This window comes from Felis catus, chromosome C1, assembly GCF_018350175.1.
Source record: "Felis catus isolate Fca126 chromosome C1, F.catus_Fca126_mat1.0, whole genome shotgun sequence".
Lineage (NCBI taxonomy): Eukaryota > Metazoa > Chordata > Mammalia > Carnivora > Felidae > Felis > Felis catus.
Window position 1 is genome coordinate 165948165 of NC_058375.1, and position 22062 is coordinate 165970226.

Consider the following 22062-nt stretch of genomic DNA (forward strand, 5'->3'; position numbering starts at 1 on the left):
CAGAAATTACTATAACATCCAAGCAGCTTGAGACCTTATGTTTCCCAAAATCTGCATTGAAAAAAGAGCCCTAGAGAACTTCCAGCTCATTACCTCATCTGGCAATGAGACTTTTATTCACATCCCAGTATTTCCCATCAGTTGTCTCAAGTCCTTTAAGGAACAAGATGCAGAAGGAGGGAGGGAGGAGAGAGACAAAATCAACTGTGTGACATTTTGATCCAACCTAAAACACACTAGTAGAGTTTCAGGTTAAAAAAAAATTAAATATATCATATATAATGTAAGATATAATAATTATTATATATATAATATTTATAAACAAAACATTTTTTCTCAGGTGAACTTCATCCCAGCACCAGTGGAGACAGGTGAGGCTGGGGGTAAACTTAACCTACTACAAACTACATATGGTTAGTAATCATGCACTCATCTCAGAAGGAAACATGAACTATTCCAATCAAATAACTATTCAGTCAATGAGAATTCACTTGTATGTTGAGTTTTCTGCATCTCAGATGTTGTGATTCCACCTTTAAAGTCACAAAAGTGACACTTTTGCCTTTTAAGTCATGCAGTTGATGAACAACACAACTTACGATTTTTACTATAAAAATTTACAGTGGTAATTTTCAGAGTTTAAGCTTCTGAGAGAATAGTTTGAAAAAATATTTAAAATATAATATAGTTTTATATTTGGAAATGAAAATATATTTACTGTTTCCATAAAACAAACTGCAGAAATGCTCATCCAGCATTATCTTCCTGGCCAGTCAAGTAGGATTCTTGTAGATTCTTAGTAAGGCATGAGTTTTTTAAAATGCTGCAAAACATCTACCTAAAGGAAAAGGATCATCTTCTTCCTGTAAGTTTCAGGAGTTTCTTTCTCAATTGAGTATTTATTAGAGAGATGGGGGAAGGACATTTGGGTTATAATAAAATCTCTTATTCTCAACTTCAGACTGCACAGGAGACCCTAATCAAATTTCTAACTCTTCTGTAAATAACACCTTACACTTAGAATAAAACTCATTTATAATAATGCTTTTGGGGACATATCTGATAACCCTTTGGAGGCTTCCCAGTTATAATACACTAAATAATATTTTACTGCTTTTCCCCTAATTTTAAAATAACATGCTTAAATAATCTTTTTTTTTTTTTTAATTTTTGAGACAGAGAGAGACAGAGCATGAGCAGGGGAGGGGCAGAGAGAGAGGGAGACACAGAATCTGAAGTAGGCTCCAGGCTCTGAGCTGTCAACACAGAGCCCGACACAGGGCTTGAACTCACGGACTGCAAGATCATGACCTGAGCTGAAGTCGGACACCCAACTGACTGAGCCACCCAGGCACCCCTTTTTTTGTTTTTTTGTAAATAATATGCTTAAATAATCTTAATAACAATAGTAGAGTTAGAAATAGTATGAAAAAGCTATACATCAATTCCATTTATCAAGTGCTAACTGAACCTAGCAATATATCAAAACAATAATACACACCCAAGCAAGATTCATTCCAAAAATAAAAGTAATACAAAGTTTAAAAGTTTCCAAATAGTATAAAAATTAATAAAGTGGAAAACAAAAATTTCCCAGAATTGGGATGGGGGCTAAGGGTAGAACAAGATTCCAGGGTGTCTTCTGGCTTTAATTCTGCCAAAATGCCTGCAGAAAAAACACTTGAAACAAAATGTTTTATGTAGTGAAATGATAAAGAGAAGTTACTAAAATATTCTTAACATTAATACTATTTGCCTTTCCAATAAACATGTGCCTCCTACTTATCCATAGCCCATTTTCACCAATACTTCTATTTCTTATAGTTCTTAAGAGTACGTTCCACATAGAGTTTTATTCCAGAGGTTCCTTTTACTCTTAAATACATTGTGTTAACTATCAAAAATCAATGTTCACAGTAGATAGTTAAATAGTTGCAGCACCCTTTTGAGGTTTTTAAGCCAAGCAGACTACTGACTTACATACCAATTTTTTGAGGATTCCTTACTTTAACATAATATAACCTTGCTCTATCCAAATATCATCTTAAGAGTGTCAAAAGTATGCCAGTCTAAAATCTCACCTAAGTATTTTGATGTGATTCCAGCATGACTGAGATTGTTATAGAACATGACAATAGGTACTTTACTTCATTATTGACTGGAGAACAGAGATTCTTTTTTTTTCTTCACCTTTTTTTTTCTTTTTTTTTTTTTTTTTTTCATTCTCAGCTCTTGGAGCTGAAATATATAGATGATTCTCCACAAATCTTTTCTATTGTGGAAGCAGAAATACTGTAGGCTCCTACATCTGTGAGAAGACAGGCAAGGAGCACTTGGGAGACATTATGCCACTGGCATACTAATTGTTTCTGGGGACACTCTTCAATAAAAATTTTCCTACCCATAGAATGAAGTTACCCATGTGGTATTGCCCACCAGGGTACCAGAGTTGAATGGGACCACCAGTGTTGTCTGACCCTCTCCCCACAGACAGCCAAACAACAGTATGGCGTAGAGTAAAGCCCAGAAACATCAGAGTTTGAAGATACAGATTCAGCTCTTAGCTCTGTCATTTTCTAATCATGTAACCTGGAGCAAATAATTTAAAATCTCTGAATTTCTCTCTCTTTCTCCCTCTGTATCTCTGTCTCTCGCTCTTAGATGTAAAATGAAAGTTTGAACAAAATAATTTCTCAAGTATCTTTGCTCTCTATGATTTTCACACATTCAGAGCAGATGGTTCTTAGCAATTTTCCATGAGGATTAATCAGGTAAGATTCTTATGTCACCTTTATCTCTTTAACAACTCATTGTTCATCATACATGAAGAACTGTGATTTCATTCTTATGATCTTCCATTTCCTACTGATTAGTTAGGTATACATTGTGGCATATTAAATATCATAATTTCTACAATTAACCCAACAGGTACTCTTTGCTCTGAGCTGTCCTCTATAAATAGTGAGAAGGGTCAATGCACTGTTTACAAAAAATGATAGGCCAGGCAGAAGGAGAGGAAAGCACATTAACGTCCCAATTCCACTATTAATTCCTTGCTAGATGGGACAGGCTGCAGTCACCTCATCTGTAACAAAAACTTTTTTAAGTTTATTTATTTACTTTTGAGACAGAGAGAGTGAGTAAGCAGGGGTAGGGCAGAGAGAGAAGGAGACAGAGAATCTCAAGCAGGTTCTGCACTGTCAGCACAGAGCCCAACGCAGGGCTGGAACCCATGAACCGTGAGACCATGACCTGAGCTCAACCAACTGAGCCACCCAGCAGCCCTCATCTGTAATAAAAAATTTAACAACTGTCTTACCTATCTCATAAGAATACTGACAGAACCATATGGGTTAAAGTCTCTGCAAATGTAAATTTTGATGTTACTATAACGATTGATGTTGCCAATAGCTTCTAAGATACCAAACGGAATGAAGTGGCATATATCTTATCAACTTCCAGTTGACTGTCTTGCTAAATATAGCACCAGACCACAGGTCTGTCTGTTGGATAAGCTCCCTGGCTTTAGTGCCCATAACAAGTTCAGTATAAACATTGTACATCGTTGAACCATGAAGAGCAGAGAGTATTTTTCCAAAGTATTTTTCTGGGAATAATTGTGAAGGATCATCTTCTATGTGAATGGCTGTGACCTTGTACTTCCAGCACAAATAGAACTATGTTTTCTATACTGGTCCTAGTGAAGATGTAATTTCAAGGAGAATGACTTATTACTCTGTGCATGGTAGGGGGAACAATAACCCTTGCTTAACCCAATGATCTGTGCATAATCTTCCCCCTGGCAACAATTTAAAGCCATGAAAGGAAGAAGCAGTTTGGATTCCAGTTTTCATCTACTTAAGAAATCCATGCTGCAGACCAGAAGTTTGCCATAATTTACACAGTTTTGTTTTCAACTGGATGGGTCTTTAAAGCTAAAGCAACAGAAATTCCCATGGCAACAAACCACAAGTATCAGAATCAAATCTTGAAACAGTGGTCATTCTGGATCTAGAATAAAATGAATTTATTGCCGGTCTTAAAAAGACAATAATAATCCTATCACCCTGTCTCAGAGGTTAATAGAAGAGTAACAGCAAACTCCCATCAGGTCTCATGACTATCCAAATCATGAAAGCATCACGTCAAATTGCTAAACTGAGGCTTTAAAATAAATTTAGAGTCAAACACTGAAAAGGAGCAATGGACACTTAAAGGTTCATCCAAGGATTGTGATTCTCTGTCTTCACAACAGGAGAGAACAATTCACAGCTTATTTTCAAGACTCATTCTGTGTTTGGAAATAGAAAGTTGGACAAAATGCCTTGAACAAATTTCAGTTACATTAAACCACAAGCACCATTTAGAGACCATGACAAAAAAAATTGATGTCAGTATTAAAGGAGTTGCAAAATTAATTAGAAATGCATTTTGGGGTGCCTGGGTGGCTCAGTCAGTTAAGCGTCCAACTTTGGCTCAGGTCTTGATCTCGTGGTTCTTGAGTTCAAGCCTTGTGTCGGATTCTGTGCTGACAGCTCAGAGCCTGGAGCCTGCTTCGGATTCTGTGTCCCCCAGCCCCCCCCCCTTTCTCTGCCCCTCCCCCACTCGTGTTCTGTCTCTCTCTCTCTCTCTCAAAAATAAACATAAAAAAATTTTTTTAAAGGTATACTTTTTTTTTTTTTTTTTTTAAGAGACAGAAAGAGGGGCACCTGGGTGGCTCAGTCAGTAAAGCGTCTGACTTCGGCTCAGGTCATGATCTCGCAGCTTGTGAGTTCAAGCCCTATGTCGGGTTCTGTGCTGACAGCTTAGAGCCTGGAGCCTGTTTCAGATTCTGTGTCTCCCCCTCTCTCTGCCCACACCATGCTCATGCTCTGTCTCTGGCTGTCAATAATAAATAAGTGTTAAAAAAAATTAAAGAGACAGAAAGACAACTGATATGGACAGGTTTTTGGAAATGAAGTATACCAAATAGTCAAGCACTGAAAATGGAACTAAGACTTCCCAGAATGCCATGGTGGACATAATTACCCAGTGCTACAAACTAGGTGGCAGCTTTAAAGAAAAGGTATTGATTTCCCAGTCACTTATTATATGCCATAGACAGTAATTCTTCCAAAACACCAAACACTTTTCAGACAGACAAGCATGTTCCAGCTTTCTGATAGTGTCAATTAATTCTGAGGAATCATTTTAAATTCTCTCCAGTGAGAGACTTTTGTTATTGCATTTTAGTTTCATTTAAACCCCTTTTCAAGAACTGTGTCTAATAGACCTTCAGAGCATCTCTGGGCAGCTCTAACTTACATAACCTCATTTTTCAAAAGTGTTCATTACTTTCTCCCCCTCTTAACATGCTCTCACTCCAGCTCAGGGCCTCCCCGGGGGGAATTTGCTGCCTGCTTTGGTAATATAGTAGTGCCTACCTTTGAGACTTTTTCTCATTTCTAAATGGAGTGTGCAGAATATGAAGGGGGTGGGGACAATGCTCCTATTGTTGCTGATTGGCAATGGAATCAGAATCTGCCAGTGAAAATAGCCTACAATCATATCTAGCCAGGATATTATCCAGGGCACATGTGGGAGAAATAAAAGGAAATAATGGAAAATGACAAAAAGAAATGGCTTCATTTCTACTTCCAATACAGAAAAAAAAAAAGAAAGAAAAAAGAAAGGAAAAAATAAATATCCAAGTATATTTTAAAAATTAATACATTATTTAAAGTAAAAATTATGAAGTGTGCTACAGAGTCATCTTATATTTCATTTGAAATTCTGTAAGAATATAGTGTAGCTTCATTTAAACAGCATACTCCACAATTTTGCTAAACATTAAAAAAAAAAAACCCTCTCGGCTAGAGATAATTCACTGGAACACCTCACTTTGCTGCTCAGTGAAATTGAACACTATTTGCAAATTCTCACTTGCAAAAAGCAAAAGAAAGCTATAGTCATACTTATCCTCACCTCTTTTTCATCCTGAGGAGGGAAAAAGTACATTAAAAACCATAAATGTAAAATGTTTTACTTATCAGTGAAACAGCAAACTGGAGTAAAAGGAAAATATTAAAGTATCTACTTCATAGTTGTATGTGTACAAAGTCATCACTATTTTTTAATAATTCTCAACTCATTAGCCTGTTAGTGTTTTTATTTTTCTTCCAGACATAAAGCTTAAACTTGGTCACAGATATTTATGAGAGGCCAGAATGCCTCCAGCACTGTAATTTAGAAATCACGTTTTCCTCAGTCACACACTCTCCCTGAAATCTATTAAATATGTAGAATTTCACATTTATTTAACCACCTCTGCATGTACATCAAGTACAGCTCTATCTATGCATTCATGAGTCTCCAATGCAAGGATGCCGTAATACGAAAATAATAAGGGTCCTCCAAGCATTCCAATGTGCCATAAGAAGATGGACAGGCAGAGACAATGCCCACTTCTACTACTTACAAACCAAGTGATCCTGGACACATTATTAAAATCTCTCACATTTCATTTTCCCATCCATAAAATGAAGATGATAACCACTACCCACAGGATTGTTGGAGATTAAATGAGATAATGTATGCAAAGCACTAATCACAGAGTAGGCACTTAATAAATGGTTTCATTTCCTTGTTCTCTTTCTGAGGGAAAAAAAAAAAACCCAAACACTGAGAGATACTCCATGCTGTTTTGATGTCTAAAATGTGCTTTTCCTTTAGCAAAGATAATGTGAAATTATGTGCATGTGGAAGGGAACAGGTTTGATATGCCATTGAAGAAGAGACAGTTGCCCCATCAAGAATTCACCCTCCAAGGTAATCAGAAAGTCATACTCCAAATGTGTCTATTACAGGTGCTCCAGAGAGCTTTACCTGCCATTAATAGCATGGTGCTTTGCCAATGTTAAAAATGTAATTTTACTGGTGAAATTAGAAATTAGCACAACATATATAAATATGGATGATAATTACTGAAATGAGTGGTATGCAGGATGTGTGTATTGGTAATAATATTCTAGAGACATCCCTCCAACTCTTTTATTAATAAGGTATAAAAATCTAGAAAATTCCAAACTTGTATTCATTGGGATGGACCCTGAGGCTATCCAGTCCTGCCATCCATCTGGTCAAAGGATTCTGGTTGCCTGATGTGCACCACAAAAGCAACTGGATTCTGCTTTTGAAACTTGCAAGTGGTGTTTTGATCACCTAAAATGAAGAGAACGTGGACTTCATAAAGCTTACTGAACAGTGTCTGAACTATGTGACCTGACTTGTCAATAAATTTTTTGTTTAAATAAATGTCTTGATATGCAGCAGAATTTCGTCTGAGATCTGCTTTCATTAAAACCAAGCAGCAAAGTTGCCAAGTTATTTGACAGTTAGTAGTCAACTCCAACTCCTACTTACTGCAAACTTTTTGGCAACTATTATGATGTACCTAGGTGCTATTATGAACAACCTAATAGTTGTGTGTGACCAAACAAACTTAGGCCAGTTTGCTTCATGCTAGCTTTTTTTTCTAATTAAAAAAATATATTAACTTAGATCAATGGTTAATTAGTTTATTGTGGAATGCAAACACAGAATAAATCAAAGGAGTGGAAATAAAGTGAAATTAGAAATCAAAAGAAACTACTGGCACCTCATCAAGATAAAAAGCAAAGCAAACAACCAACAAAACTAAAAGGCAACCAATGGAATGGGAGAAGATATTTGCAAATGACATATCAGATAAAGGGTTAGTATCAAAAATCTATAAAGAACTGAGCAAACTCAACATCCAAAAAACAAATAATCCGGTGAAGAAATGAGCAAAAGACATGAACAGACATTTTTCCAAAGAAGACATCCAGATGGCTAACATACACCTGAAAATCAGGGAAATACAAATCAAAACCACAATGAGATACCCCCTCACACCTGTCAGAATGGCTAAAATTAATAACTCAGGAAACAACCGATGTTGGCAAGGATGTGGAGAAAGGGGAACACTTTTGCACTGTTGGTGGGAATGCAAACTGGTGTGGCTACTTGAAAACACTTCAGAGGTTCCTCAAAAAATTAAAAATTGAGCTACCCTATGACCCAGCAATTGCACTACTAGGTATTTACAAAATGCTGATAGGAAGGGGTACATGCAGCCCAATGTTTACAGCCACACTATCAACAACAGCCAAATTATGGAAAGAGCCTAAATGTCTATAGACTGACAAATGGAGAAAGAAGATGTGGTATACATACATACACACACATACATGGGAATATTACTTGGTGATAGCGATCAAAAAAGAATGAAATCTTGCCATTTGCAACAACATGGATGGAACTAGAATGTATTATGCTAAGCAAAATAAGTCATTGAGAAAGACCATTACCGTATTTCACTCATATGTGGAATTTAAGAAACAAAACAGATGAACATAGGGAAAGGGAAGGAAAAACAAGATAAAAACAGAAAACGAGACAAACCATAAGAGGCTCTTAAATACAGAGAACAAACTAAGGGTTGCTGGAGGGTGTTGGATGGGAGGATGGGCTAAATGGGTGATGGGCATTAAGGAGGGCACTTGGTGGGATGAGCACTGGGTGTTATAATGTAAGTGATTAATCACTAAATTCTACTCCTGAAACAATCATTACACTCTATGTTAACTAACATGGATTTAACTACAATGAAAAAAAAAGAAATCAAAAGAATGTAATTTGTAAAAATTATAATGTCGAAGCTGGTAAAGTTTCAGTGAGTTGACATATGGCTATTGGCATCATAAAGTAACTCCATTTTCTGGAGAGAAAAATGGGTGAAATTTATCATGAACCTTAAAAATAAATGTTCTACCAATGACCACATTAAAAGATGCTCAACATCACTAGCTATCAGGATAAGGCAAATCAAAACCACAATGAAACACCACTTCATACCCACTAGGATGGCTCTAATCAAAAACACCAATAATAATAAATACAGGCAAGGATGTGGAGAAATTACAACACGCATACATTGCTGGTGGAAATGTAAAATAGTGCATCCATTTTTGAAAACAGTCAGTTCCCCAAAAGGTTAAATATCAGAGTTGCCATGTGACCCAGCAATTCCACTCCTAGGTACATTCTCCAAGAAAAATGAAAACTAGCATGCAAACGTTCACAGCAGTATTATTCATAATAGTTGAGAAGGAGAAACAAATGTCCGTCAACTCAGGAATGGATAAATAAAATGTCATATATCCATGTAACGGAATATTATTCAGTCACAAAAAGAAATGAAGTAGCACTGATATATGCTGCAACGTGGATAAATCTGAAAACATTATGCTAAATGAAAGAAGCCTGTCACTGAGGACCACATATTGTATGATTCCTTTTTACAAATTGTCCAAAATAGGCAAATCCATAAAGCCAGGAAGTATATTGATAGTTGTCTAAGACAGAGAGCTGGGGGCAAATGAAAACAACTACTAATGGGTACAGGGTTTCTTTTGGAGTAATAAAAATTTTCACAGATTGAGTGTGGTGATGGTTATACATCTCTACAAATATTGCATGCTTTAAATAAATGAATTGTATGGTATGGAATTATCCCACAATAAGGTTGTTGTAAAAAATTATTAATGTTCAAACTCCTTGACCCCGTAACCCTAAGCATCAGTTTGAACCATAGAAAATTACCAATATTTTTGGCCTACAAAACAGCAATCCTAAGATGGAGTCCAAGATTTATTTATAAAGAAGTTCATTAGCTGCAATTTTATTATAACATAATTTTGGAAACAATCTAAACGTCGAGGGGAAAAAAAAGATTAAACTATTGTATAGGGGCACCTGGATGGCTCAGTCAGTTAAGCGTCCGGCTGCGGCTCAGATCATGATCTCACAGCCCATGAGTTCGAGCCCCGCATGGGGCTCTGTGCCAACAGTTCAGAGCCTGGAGCCTGCTTTGGATTCTGTGTTTCTCTCTCCCTCTCCCTCTCCCTCTCCCTCTCTCCCTCTCCCTCTCCCTCTCCCTCTCCCTCTCCCTCTCCTTCTCCCACTCCCCTGCTGGTATTCTGTCTCTGTCTCACTCAAAAATAAATAAACATTAAAAAAAAGGCATTTTAAAAAATTAAACTCTTGTACAATTACATGGTAGAACATAATGCAGACACATAGATTACCTTCTTAAAGAATTGTTTAAAGCATGATAAAATACCATTATACCCCATGATGCAAATTTGGAATTATATCTTTATTTATAGGCAAAAACAAGTAAGTATAAGGAAATACACCAAGAATATTAACAGAATTATGTGTAAAAGTTAAGATTTTGGGTGATTTTAGTTTTCCCTTTATTTTTGTACTTTGCAAATTTTCTATGATAAGCTTGCATTACTCTTACAATTAGAAAATAATCTTTCATCAAGAAAGTAGGGATGGAAGGATCATAACCTCAAGATCATAAAAGCCATATATGAAAGATCCAATGCTAATATCATCCTCAATGGGGAAAAACTGAGAGCTTTCCCCCTAAGGTCAGGAACAAGACAGGGATGTCCACTCTCTCCACTGTTATTCAACATCATATTGGAAGTCTTCGCCTCAGCAATCAGACAACACAAAGAAATAAAAGGCATCCAAATTGGCCAGGAGGAGATCAAACTTTCAGTCTTTGCAAATGACATGATACTTTATATGGAAAATCCAAAGGATTCCACCAAAAAACTGCCAGAACTGACCCATGAAGTCAACAAAGTTGTAGGATATAAAATCAATGCACAGAAATCAGCTGCATTCCTATACACCAACAATGAAGTGACAGAAAGAGAAATTAAGGAATAGATCCAATTTACAGTACACCAAAAACCATAAAATACCTAGGAATAAATCTAACCAAAGAGGTGAAAAATCTATACACTGAAAATTATAGAAAGCTTACAAAAGAAATTGAAGAAGACACACACACACAAAAAAATGTAAAAGTATTCCATGCTCCTGGATAGGAAGAACATTGTTAAAATGTCAATACTACCCAAAGCAATCTACATATTCAATGCAATATCTATCAAAATAACACCAGCATTCTTCACAGAGCTACAACAAACAATCCTAAAATTTGTATGGAACCAGAAAAGACCCCAAATAGCCAAAGCAAGCTTGAAAAAGAAAACCAAAGCAGGAGGCATCACAATCCCAGACTTCAAGCTGTATTACAAAGCTGTAATCATCAAGACAGTATGGTATGGGGACAAAAACAGACACTCAGATCAATGGAACAGAATAGAGAATCCAGAAGTGGACCCACAAACATATGGCCAATTAATCTTTGACAAAGCAGGAAAGAATATCCAATGGAATAAAGAAAGTCTCTTCAGCAAGTGGAGCTGGGAAAACCGGACAGTGACATGCAGAAGAATGAACCTGGACCACTTTCTTACACCATACACAAAAATAAACTCAAAATGGATGAAAGACCTCAATGTAAGACAGGAAGCCATCAAAATCCTCGAGGAGAAAGCAGGCAAAAACCTCCTTGACCTTGGCCGCAGCAACTTCTTACTCAACACATCTCCAGAGGAAAGGGGAACAAAAGCAAAGATGAACTATTGGGACTTCATCAAAATAAAAAGCTTCTGCACAGAGAAGGAAACAATCAGCAAAACTAAAAGGCAGCCGACAGAATGGGAGAAGATATTTGTAAACAACAGATCAGATAAAGGGTTACTATCCAAAATCTATAAAGAACTGAGCAAACTCAACACCCAAAAACCAAATCATCCAGTGAAGAAATGGGCAAAAGACATGAATAGACACTTCTCCAAAGAAGACATCCAGATGGCCAACCAACACATGAAAAAATGCTCAACTTCACTCATCATCAGGGAAATACAAATCAAAACCACAATGAGATACCCCCTCACACCTGTCAGAATGGCTAACATTAACAACTCAGGCAACAACAGATGTTGGCGAAGACCCAGAGAAAGAGAATCTCTTTTGCACTGCCGGTGGGAATGCAAACTGTTGCAGCCACTCTGGAAAACAGTATGGAGGTTCCTCAAAAAACTAAAAATAGAACTACCCTACAACCCAGTAATTGCACTACTAGGTATTTATCCAAGGGATACAGATTTGCTGTTTCGAAGGGGCATATGCACCCCAATGTTTATAGCAGCACTACCAACAATAGCCAAAGTATGGAAAGAGCCCAAATGTCCATCAATGGATGAATGGATAAAGAAGATGTGGTGTGTGTGTATATATATATATATATATATATATATATATATATATATACACACACACACACACACACAATGGAGTATTACTCAGCAATCAAAAAGAATGAAATCTTGCCATTTGCAACCATGTGGATGGAACTAAGCGAAATTAGTCAGTCAGAGAAAGACAAAAATCATATGACTTCCCTCATATGAGGACTTTAAGAGACAAAACAGATGAACATAAGGGAAGGGAATCAAAAATAATATAACAACAGGGAGGGGGACAAAACATAAGAGACTCTTAAATATGGAGAACAGAGAGTTACTAGAGGGGTTGTGGGAGGGGGGATGGGTTAAATGGGTAAGGGGCATTAAGAAATCCACTCCTGAAATCATTATTGCACTATATGCTAACTTGGATGTAAATTTTAAAAAACAAATAAAATGGTGAAAAAAATAAATAAAAATAAAAATTTTTTACTTTAAAAAAATGAAAAGAATCTTTCATAAAAAGAAAGGAAAATAAAACAAGAAAGACCAAGATGCTTAATGTACTTGGAATTCAACTAAATTTCACTTTTACTCAAAAAATAATTTAAGTTTTCAAAATTCCAATTCAAGTATTTCAGCCTTAAGGTGAAAAGAAGAAACCTTGCTGTTTTATTCAGACAATAACACTAGAATAGTTATTCAAAGAAGACAGTTATCTGTCTTAATTTGAAATCTTCACTGAACAAGAATCCACAACACCCTGTTCTTGTTCTTTAGTAATCATTCTTCCTGCCACCAAGTGCTTATTTACTTCTGATCTGTGATTGTGTATCATCCTCCCTTGTCCAAGCCATGTATAAATCAGAGATAGAGTTTATAAGACAGTTTTCTGTCATTTTCCACTTTTTTTTTAAATTTTTTTTTCAACGTTTATTTATTTTTGGGACAGAGAGAGACAGAGCATGAACGGGGGAGGGGCAGAGAGAGAGGGAGACACAGAATCGGAAGCAGGCTCCAGGCTCCGAGCCATCAGCCCAGAGCCTGATGCGGGGCTCGAACTCACGGACCGCGAGATCGTGACCTGGCTGAAGTCGGATGCTTAACCGACTGCGCCACCCAGGCGCCCCGTCATTTTCCACTTTTATAAGTGGCTTGACTAGTAAGAGTATTTCATGTCCTGCCAGCTAGTAGAAGCCATGGATGTACTGGTCCCTGAAAATCAAAATGCACTAAACTCCTCTCACCCCTGACCTTTCCCTCCCAGACGCCCCTAGAGTCTTGTCCGTCCAGCCCTATATATCTCCAGCCTGGTGGGGTCAGATTTAAGGTCGTCAAGTCTCTTAATGTCCCCAGTTCAGGTGATGGTAGATTGATAACAAGATTACAGCCTGATACTCATGAGCAGATGCAGCACAATGATACTTGAGGTGAGCACAATAAAAAGACAACGGTGTCTTGTACTTCAAGGTTAGCACCTAAGGCAGCCTAGAGGAACTCACACCTTATGTGAACACCTGGAGTTCAGAGGAAAAAAGATAGATTCAATTGAAGAGTCCATCACAATTTATCATAGTTATTTGAGAAGGAGCTTTGGATGAAATCTTGCTCTCTACTAAAAGCCATTATTTTATCATAAGCCCTTGTGATATGTAAGCCCTTACTCATGTAAGCCCTTACTCATGTAAGCCCTTGTGATATGTAGCCCTTACTCATGTAAGTAAAAGGTACAGGAAAAAATTGTTGAATTATCTAAATCATAAAAATTATACATCTAATCACTACTTAAAGCTACATTATATACCTACATATATATTTCGCTTATTGTCTGTCTCTACCACAAGAATTAAGCTCGGAGAGAGAAGAAATCTTTGTCCGTCTTATTCATCAGTTTAACCCCAGTACTGGCAACAGTGCCTCAAACATAGTAGTGTTCTGCTAAGTAGAAACTCAGTAAGTAGCGAATGAGTGAATAGTTCCTCCACATGGTGAACACTATTCAGCTGGTAAGAATAATGTTTGGGTCAATGATCACTCAAAATTCTCTCCATTCTGCATTGGAACAGTGATAGCCCTCTGAATTATCTAGTTCATTTATTTTGTGTCCCTGCTATTTCATGTTCCTGCTAAATGCAAACTACCTTACAATGTTTTGCAAAGTATATGGAAAGACATAGAAGGATGTCACATCCAAGCACGTACCATTTCCTTGGTAACTCTCAGAAATTGAGAAACCAAGAAAGTAAGAAATTACAAATACTGGGATTATCAGCCATCTGAAGACATCAGAATTTTTGCAAGAGGCTTATAAATTTGCAAGCATGCCAAGCATTATTTGCATCTGAAATGCAAAATGCACCATGTAGTCACTGTCCTTCATTTTGTCAATTGTTGTATTACTAATTTTTTTTTTACTTCCTGATAATCTGATCACTGCATATTCTCTAAATTAATTGTTAGTCAAAATCCAACTGCAATCATTGAGGACATCTGAAAAAATGTTAAACTATAAAATATTAGGAACCACTATTAAGGACAAACGATAATCACTTTTGGAGTAGGGCCTACTTAAATCAGAGATGTCAGAATAGGACTTAAACCTCAGAAAAGTATTAAGAAGATGAGACCTTTTGCAATTAGATATGAATATAAGTAAAGCACAAGGCCAAATCCGGAATAGAGTGACCATTTTCTATTGAATGCGAACCCCTAAGCAGGTCCCTGACAGGTAGACCTGACTTCTTACCCCAAAGTTAGACTGCCTATGCAAGAGGCAGAGAATAGAGCCAGAAGTTCACAACAATATTTCTCCAACCGAAAAAATTCCCTGAAGTTTAACCTGAGTTCTGACAAGGACTGTGTTGGTAACGGTTTTCATGCAGATCTTGCTTGTTTCTGAAACTCTCAGTCAGATATAGTCCAGGGAACACTTAGAACATGAACAAATGAGTCTCTGAAGCTCTGGTAGTTTCACAGTGATCATATGGGACCTGGGTAATAGCTGTTAAAAGGCAAATAGTGCAATGACTAGGCAGTTGAAATGTAGATAAAGTATTGCAATCAACAAATTATGAGATTTAATCTAAATTTTTCTAGGACTGAAATCTTATTGATCAAATATAACTTGAAATCATGAGCCATCTACCAGGAATTCTAAAATCTTTTTGCTAGGCACTGATTTTTAACTATAATTTTATTGGAACAGGTTTGAAAATCTAACTTAACTGGAGAGGAATATAGGTAGAAAAGGGGCAAAATGAGGTAAGAACACAAAGGCCACTAATTATAATTAGTTAATTCACTGTTTGTTTAGCATTTGAGTGTCCAAAAGACAATAGAACATTAATAGAAAACACATAAACCTGCCTGGCAGAATTGCAATACCACTAGCCATGTATACCAGGAGATTTTTTAAAAATGTTAACTTTTTGAAAAGTACCTTTGTGTAGAAACTAACTCTTCAGAAGATGACAGAAAAAATCTGTCCATCTTGCTTCCATTAAGTCGATTTTATTAAACTCACTAGTTGTTTGGGGATTAGCTATTATGGCAGAACTAAAGCTTGTGGCCATGTCTACGGACTTCCAAAAAAAATCAATTTTATGCCAGTCAAATTCCATGCAAGTCACACATCTGTGAGCTGCATTCATTCTTCTGGGACCCCCAGTTTGTCACTCCTATCAGCACGATGTATTCAACATCCCTCTTACTACAGTGAACTGTAATACCTTTTGCATCCTTGACATCGCACCATGATCTTAAACATTAGCCTTTGCACAATCAAGAATAGCTAAAAAATGTAAAGCCAAGAGCTTATCAAATCCTTCCCATTATTTGGCTGTGAGGCTCAAGCCTGTTGCAAGTAACAAAGCTCCAGCTTCTGCAAGTCTTATTAGCATCATCTGTGCACCATCCTCAACACCAATTGGCAGGGCAGCATCACCCATAACGGATTCCTGGAATGTGGCCAGTCCCAGCAGCCAAGTTCAGTTGGCTGCATCCCAGTTCTGCAGGGTGTCTGAACATGCTGGCACAAAGCAGAGCAGCAGGGTAGCTGAACACTCTGAATCATGAGTTGGAGAGAGGTGACCATACGCTGAAGAAACCCTGTAGAGATTAGCCAAAGAACTTCAAGCCACAACTGCTTATATGTCAGCTGTTGGAAAGTAAATTCAATGGACATATTCTTTATGCAACATTGCAGTAAGAATGGCTCCTTTGGGGACCAGGTATAGGCAAGCTGGGAAGGACAGAGAAGAGCCCATGTTCATTTTCATACCCCAGGTTTCATCAGGCCTGCCCTTACATCTTGATAGATCACCAATGTTTGCTCCTATCCAACTATCATTATTTTATTCTGCAAAATAATGCCTGTCTTTACTCACCCAAGAATAACAAAGTGATAAATTAATTAGATGCAAGGAGTGTAGTCATACCATTTAAATCAGCTGGCTTATACACATCACTGAAAAACAGGGACATTTGCTAGAAACCCATGAAGTGAACCAAGAAATTCCAATCCTCTCATTTGTATGATCTGCCTTTGTGTGCACTTCCAACGTGAATTACCAAACTAGTAATTTGTCAGTATGTAATTTAAATTATTAATATGTTCTTATGGTAGACTATTATTTCACTTAAACTCTAACCACTGCTGATAAAACTATTGCTAATTATGCAAGCACTTTAAAGAGTATGATGATTTTAAAGTCATTGAAAGGGAAGTTTTTAGGCAGAGTCTGGATGACCACCTGTCAGGTAAAGATTCCTGAGGATGAGGGCCAGGTTGGTGGGAAATGATCTTAATGACCTTCCCAGCCTTTTCCATGAATATGATACAGCACAGCCATTGAAATACAGGCATAGAATTTTCAAGAGACACAATATGATCCTATGCACAATTATGTTAGATACATAAATAGCCCAGAAATGAATATACCACATTTAATTTTCAATTTATCCCAGGCAAATAATTTACTGATTCTCATATCGCAAAATGTTTGGAATTACACCAAACACAACACAACTGATAGTCTTCAGAAGTTGACATTTTAAGAAATCAGGAGATACAAATCATATTAGGCTAAATATGCAACAAATTTACCACGACCCATATGAACAATGACATAGCAGTTATGTGTATAAATAAAATAACAAATAGATTCAAATTGTTTGGCTTTGAAATAGATGACGAGATTTCATGAAGTTCATTTGCTGTAAGTGCTACCTTAAGCGCTTTACACCAATAATCTATTTTACCCTTCACAACAACGCTATTATGGAGGTTCTGAGGCCAAGAAAAATTGAGCAACTTGCTGAAGGTCACTCAGCTAATAAGCAGCAGGGCAAAGACTTGAACCTGCCTCAAATGCTATCGTATCAGGAGCCCCCTACCCAGCACTGAGCACTGGGCTTCCTTGTTTCCTTACTTGCAGGCAATACTGAAACTAAGTTTATACCGGTGAATATGGGAGGAGGTTGTCTGAAGCCTGCCTAACAGACCAAAGAAAACTAATTTGAGTTTTAAAATGTGAATTGCACAAAGTTGGCAGGGCTCTGCAAGAAAAGGTATATGCATGCTACTACTATTATAAATAGGTTCAATATTCCTGAAAGCTATCTGTATCTTGGAATGAGAGCTATAAAACTTTTCTTGCCCTTTGACTCAGTAACTTCAGTCTTTGGAATATACCCCAAGGAAATAACACAGAAGAAAAAGGTAATTTGTTCAAGATGCTCATTCAGGAGCTATTTGAATTAGTGAAAAACCAGAAACAACCCAAATTTCCAGTAATGGGACAATGATTAAGCAAACTATGCTATGTAGAAAAAGAAAAAAAAAAACCTCATAATCCCTAAAAATGGCAAATATAGACTACATTCACATGTGGACATATATGTAAGAAATAGTTCTACATTAAAAAGTAGACTACAAATTAGTAGAAGCATTGTCTTGTGCCAAGACTTTTTTTTTAATTGTGCCAAGTAAAATACTATGTGCATTGACAATCCCACAAGACAAATGTGAATTTATAAAGAAGTAGATCCTTCATTTCATTGTTGTAACTCCAAGAGTGGAACTGGCATATAGGCTATCCATAATAAAAACTTCTAGACAATTTATATGGAACTAAATATTTAACTGAGACCAGACTGTATCTCACATGTATTAATGTGTTGTCAGTAAGAGCTAATTTTTTTTATGAGGGCTTACTATGTGCTGAGCACTCTTCCAAGTTCTATCCCTGTATTTTCTCATATAATCCCTCTATAGCCTCATGAGATAAGTATTATTATTATCATCTCTCTTCCTAGAGGAGGAAATTGGAGCACAGAAAAGCAAAACAACTTGCCCAAGTTTACACAGGCTATGGCGGAGTTGGAGTTTCAACCAGGGTAGGCTGTTGCCAGGCCTATCTGCAGCCATTATGCCACAATGTCTTCTCTTATTTGAAAAGAAGTATCTAGATCTTGTTCTTTCCCATTAATCACTTATAGATTTTTTCTGCTTTTTTCATGTACAGAATCCCTGTAGGGAAGAACAATATCCAGACACACAAGTTGAGATAAAATATTCTCCATCTAGGGTCACCTGTATGAACATAATTAACTCGCTCAAACTGGTAAGACTTCTTCCAAGAAGTAAGACTAGAGTAGGGTTTTTAGCTTTAACTTTTGTAATTTTTTTTAATGTAGGGTTTTTAAATCAGGTGAGGGAATTATAGAGACTAAAAAATAAAATGCTATTCTGGACACATAGGAAAATTGCAAAGGATAAAAACCTAACACATGGAGCAAATGTAATATTCAGTTGAGGTTGAATCTAAGAGATAAGTTGCCTGGGAATAAGTGACAAATACAGAAGAACATTTAAAGTTCTTGGAAAAATGATAATTTAGAAATAAGAATTTATGTTTTATATTTACCTAGTTTCTTATATTACAAAGTATTTGTTATTTACGATCTTATTGAATTCTCATGCTGTAAATAGTGAATAGTATAGTTGACAGAGGAGAGAACCGAGAGTCAAAGATTAAGTGTGGGGCTGGAACTCCATCCCAGCCCTCATTCTCAGTAGAGCTAAACGCGGATGCTCTTCAAGACAAAGCCCTGGGCAGACCTTCCCTCTAAATCATTCAGAGCTCATGAAGCCTTAGGCCGTAAGTATAAATCCACTGAGAGAAGTCCAGAAAACAAATCTGACAGAAGTGCAATCAGAGATGAGAATGAAATATACAAGAGGATCCTTTCAAGTGAAGGAGGCAGAGTGAAGGCAGGAATACCATCCATAAGCTAAACCATTTGGGAGATGTCGTGGGCAGGTAGTGGGATGTTTGAAAAAACACAAAACTCTAATCCTTTTGTCTGAATCCTTATAAGAGCCACATGATTATAAGATTCTGTCACCGTTGGTGCAAATGCACAAAGTAACATTTTTGCTTTATCTGTACATTCCATGGAAACATTTGCTTAGTGAATGAGGTAGGCTACATTTTATACATCCCTAAATGCCCTCACCTTCTCACCTGACTCTGTCTTATGAAAACCTATGCTTTCTTGAGAGGTCAGATCAAATGCCACCTCTTCCAGAAGCATGTTATAGATTATCTTACTGATAATCTTGCTTTCTGCCTTGTTCAGCTCCAGGATGGCATTACATATTTGGGATTTATCTTTGTGCTTCCTACAGTCCCAACACAAGTGCCCCCACACTGTAGTTTTTCACTGAATCAGTAGGAAATTATCTGAGGTCCTATCATACTCTCAGGGTTTATAAACCTTTTCTGGGATATGGGTTATTCAAATTCAACTACAGATATGACCTCAGTAAAGGACTCTCTTCACTTAAAAATCTTGTCTCCTTATAATCATATTTTATGCTGGCCTTTTATACCAGAACATTTGCATTAATGTAATGCATTACTAATTAGTACTAGCAAATAGCAACTTCCCATCTTGAAGGCTAAATTATATAAAGTGTCTTTTTAATCAAATACATGTATGGCAGTCATCAAACTTAAACTAATTTGAAGTTTGCTTTTACCACAAATATTATAAATATTCCACCAGATTCTATTCAATACGAAGGTAATAAGAGCTTCAAAGCCAGAAAGAACTTCAGCTTTTTGAAGAGTCTCCTTTTTAATATGAGCTGGTGAATAAGCTACTGGTGAAAAACTTAAAAATTTCAGAACAAAAATACATTACTTCTACCAAAGTCAACTGCTCTTCAGGGACAAAAATAATGTTCTTTTTATTAGCAATTTGGAATAACAATTAAATAACATTCATTTTATTGAGATTTTTATATAAGAACTGAGAAAACAATTCTTCACAGTAGTTATGAAAACACAAGAGGAAGTGCTGAGTTTCCAAAACACAGTTTTGTTTCCCATCATCCCTATCTTCCCTTGGGTCATATGTGGTGGCAGTGTGACCCTCAATTAAAAAAGCTTACGTGTAAGTAAGGTAAAGACCAGGGAAGGATACTACTGAAGCTTGCAATTCTTCACATTCTATGTACCACATTCAATGCACCACATTCTATGAAATATTCAAAACTTCTGCTACATTTTGTAGAACACAAGAAAAGTTCTTTGATCCATGAATGGGTTAATCCAACAGCTATTCATGCAAGTCCTGTCCCTTTCAGGGAGAAGAGCAATCGATGATCAAGAAGGAGAGTACAAGTCACAAAAGCATGAAAACTTACTTTTTCATCATCTTCTGTAAATGGAGCACCTTCAGGAATCTTATTTATCGCCTGGGCCACACCAATAATCTCACCATCGCTGCTTCGGATAGGCATGCACAAGAGTGATTTTGTCTTGTATCCAGTTAGTTTATCAATTTCATCATTGAATCTTCGATCCTAAAATAAGACAGAGAAGGCATTAAATGCATGTGCATTGTTATCAGGAAGAAAGGGAGAGAAGTATATTTCTGTGTATGATATTTTATCACTAGGAACTTTACCCAATGAATTTTTAATAACAATACCAGATTCAATTTCATGCTGAAGTCACCGAAAGAACATAAATGAAAATAAATCACGGCCGTAGTTGTTAACCATGCTAAATGAAGAAAGAAGCTTTAAACCTGACTACAACAACATCTCAAAGTTGGTGAAGGGGCAAGTGTTTTTAATGGAACTCTATACTGTGGTATTTATTAAAATGTTTTATTTAACATAGACAACGGATTATGAAGTATCATATAAGAAAAATACATAATAAATATATATTAGCCACTTTGAAAAATATGCAGAAAAGCACCACTTTACTTCTGGTCAAAATGGCCTATGAAAAAAGAACCTATGAGCCCATAATGATACTTTTAAAATATTAAAACAAACGAACAAAAAAACCAGGCTTCTTTATAGCATGTCAGCTTAAAAAATGTAGAAGTAGGGGCACTTGGGCGGCTCAGTCAGTTGAGCATCTGACTCTTGTTTTCAGCTCAGGTCATGATCCCAGGGTCTAGGGATCAAGCCCTGTGTCAGGCTCTCTCTTTCTCCCTCTGCCCCTCTCTCCTGCTTGTGTTCTCTCTCTCTCTACCAAAAAAAATAAATAATAATAATACATATATGTGTGTGTGTGTGTGTGTGTGCGTGCACGTGCATGCGTGTAGAAGAAGTGGTAAATTATATGATATCTATTTTGCAACTACCAATATAATAACATATACAAGGATCACCAACAGATGTTAATACCACCAGGTAAAAGGTTGTTGTTAAACAGAATATTCACATAGTCTCAGACTGCCACCCCAAAGATTCCCTATTAAATTCAAAGAGAAAAAGATATCTTTATCATGAAAATGTCTAGTGGAGATCACCTTAAACAAGTAAGCAAACTTAGCATTACCACTAATGAGACAAAAT

The 22062-nt window shown here is 36.7% G+C and overlaps 1 protein-coding gene across 6 annotated transcripts in view; it reads right to left on the reverse strand.

The window, feature by feature from the left end:
• PDE11A (phosphodiesterase 11A) overlaps window positions 1-22062 on the reverse strand; it is a 404325-nt gene that overhangs the window by 295795 nt on the left and 86468 nt on the right. For 5 of the 6 annotated variants that reach the window (XM_045033994.1, XM_003990898.6, XM_045033996.1 and 2 more), the window contains exon 2: window positions 20893-21051. In XM_045033994.1, coding sequence (XP_044889929.1) covers window positions 20893-21051 — 159 coding nt within the window. The remainder of the gene's footprint in view (window positions 1-20892; window positions 21052-22062) is intronic. The other variant, XM_045033997.1, reaches the window with a different exon arrangement.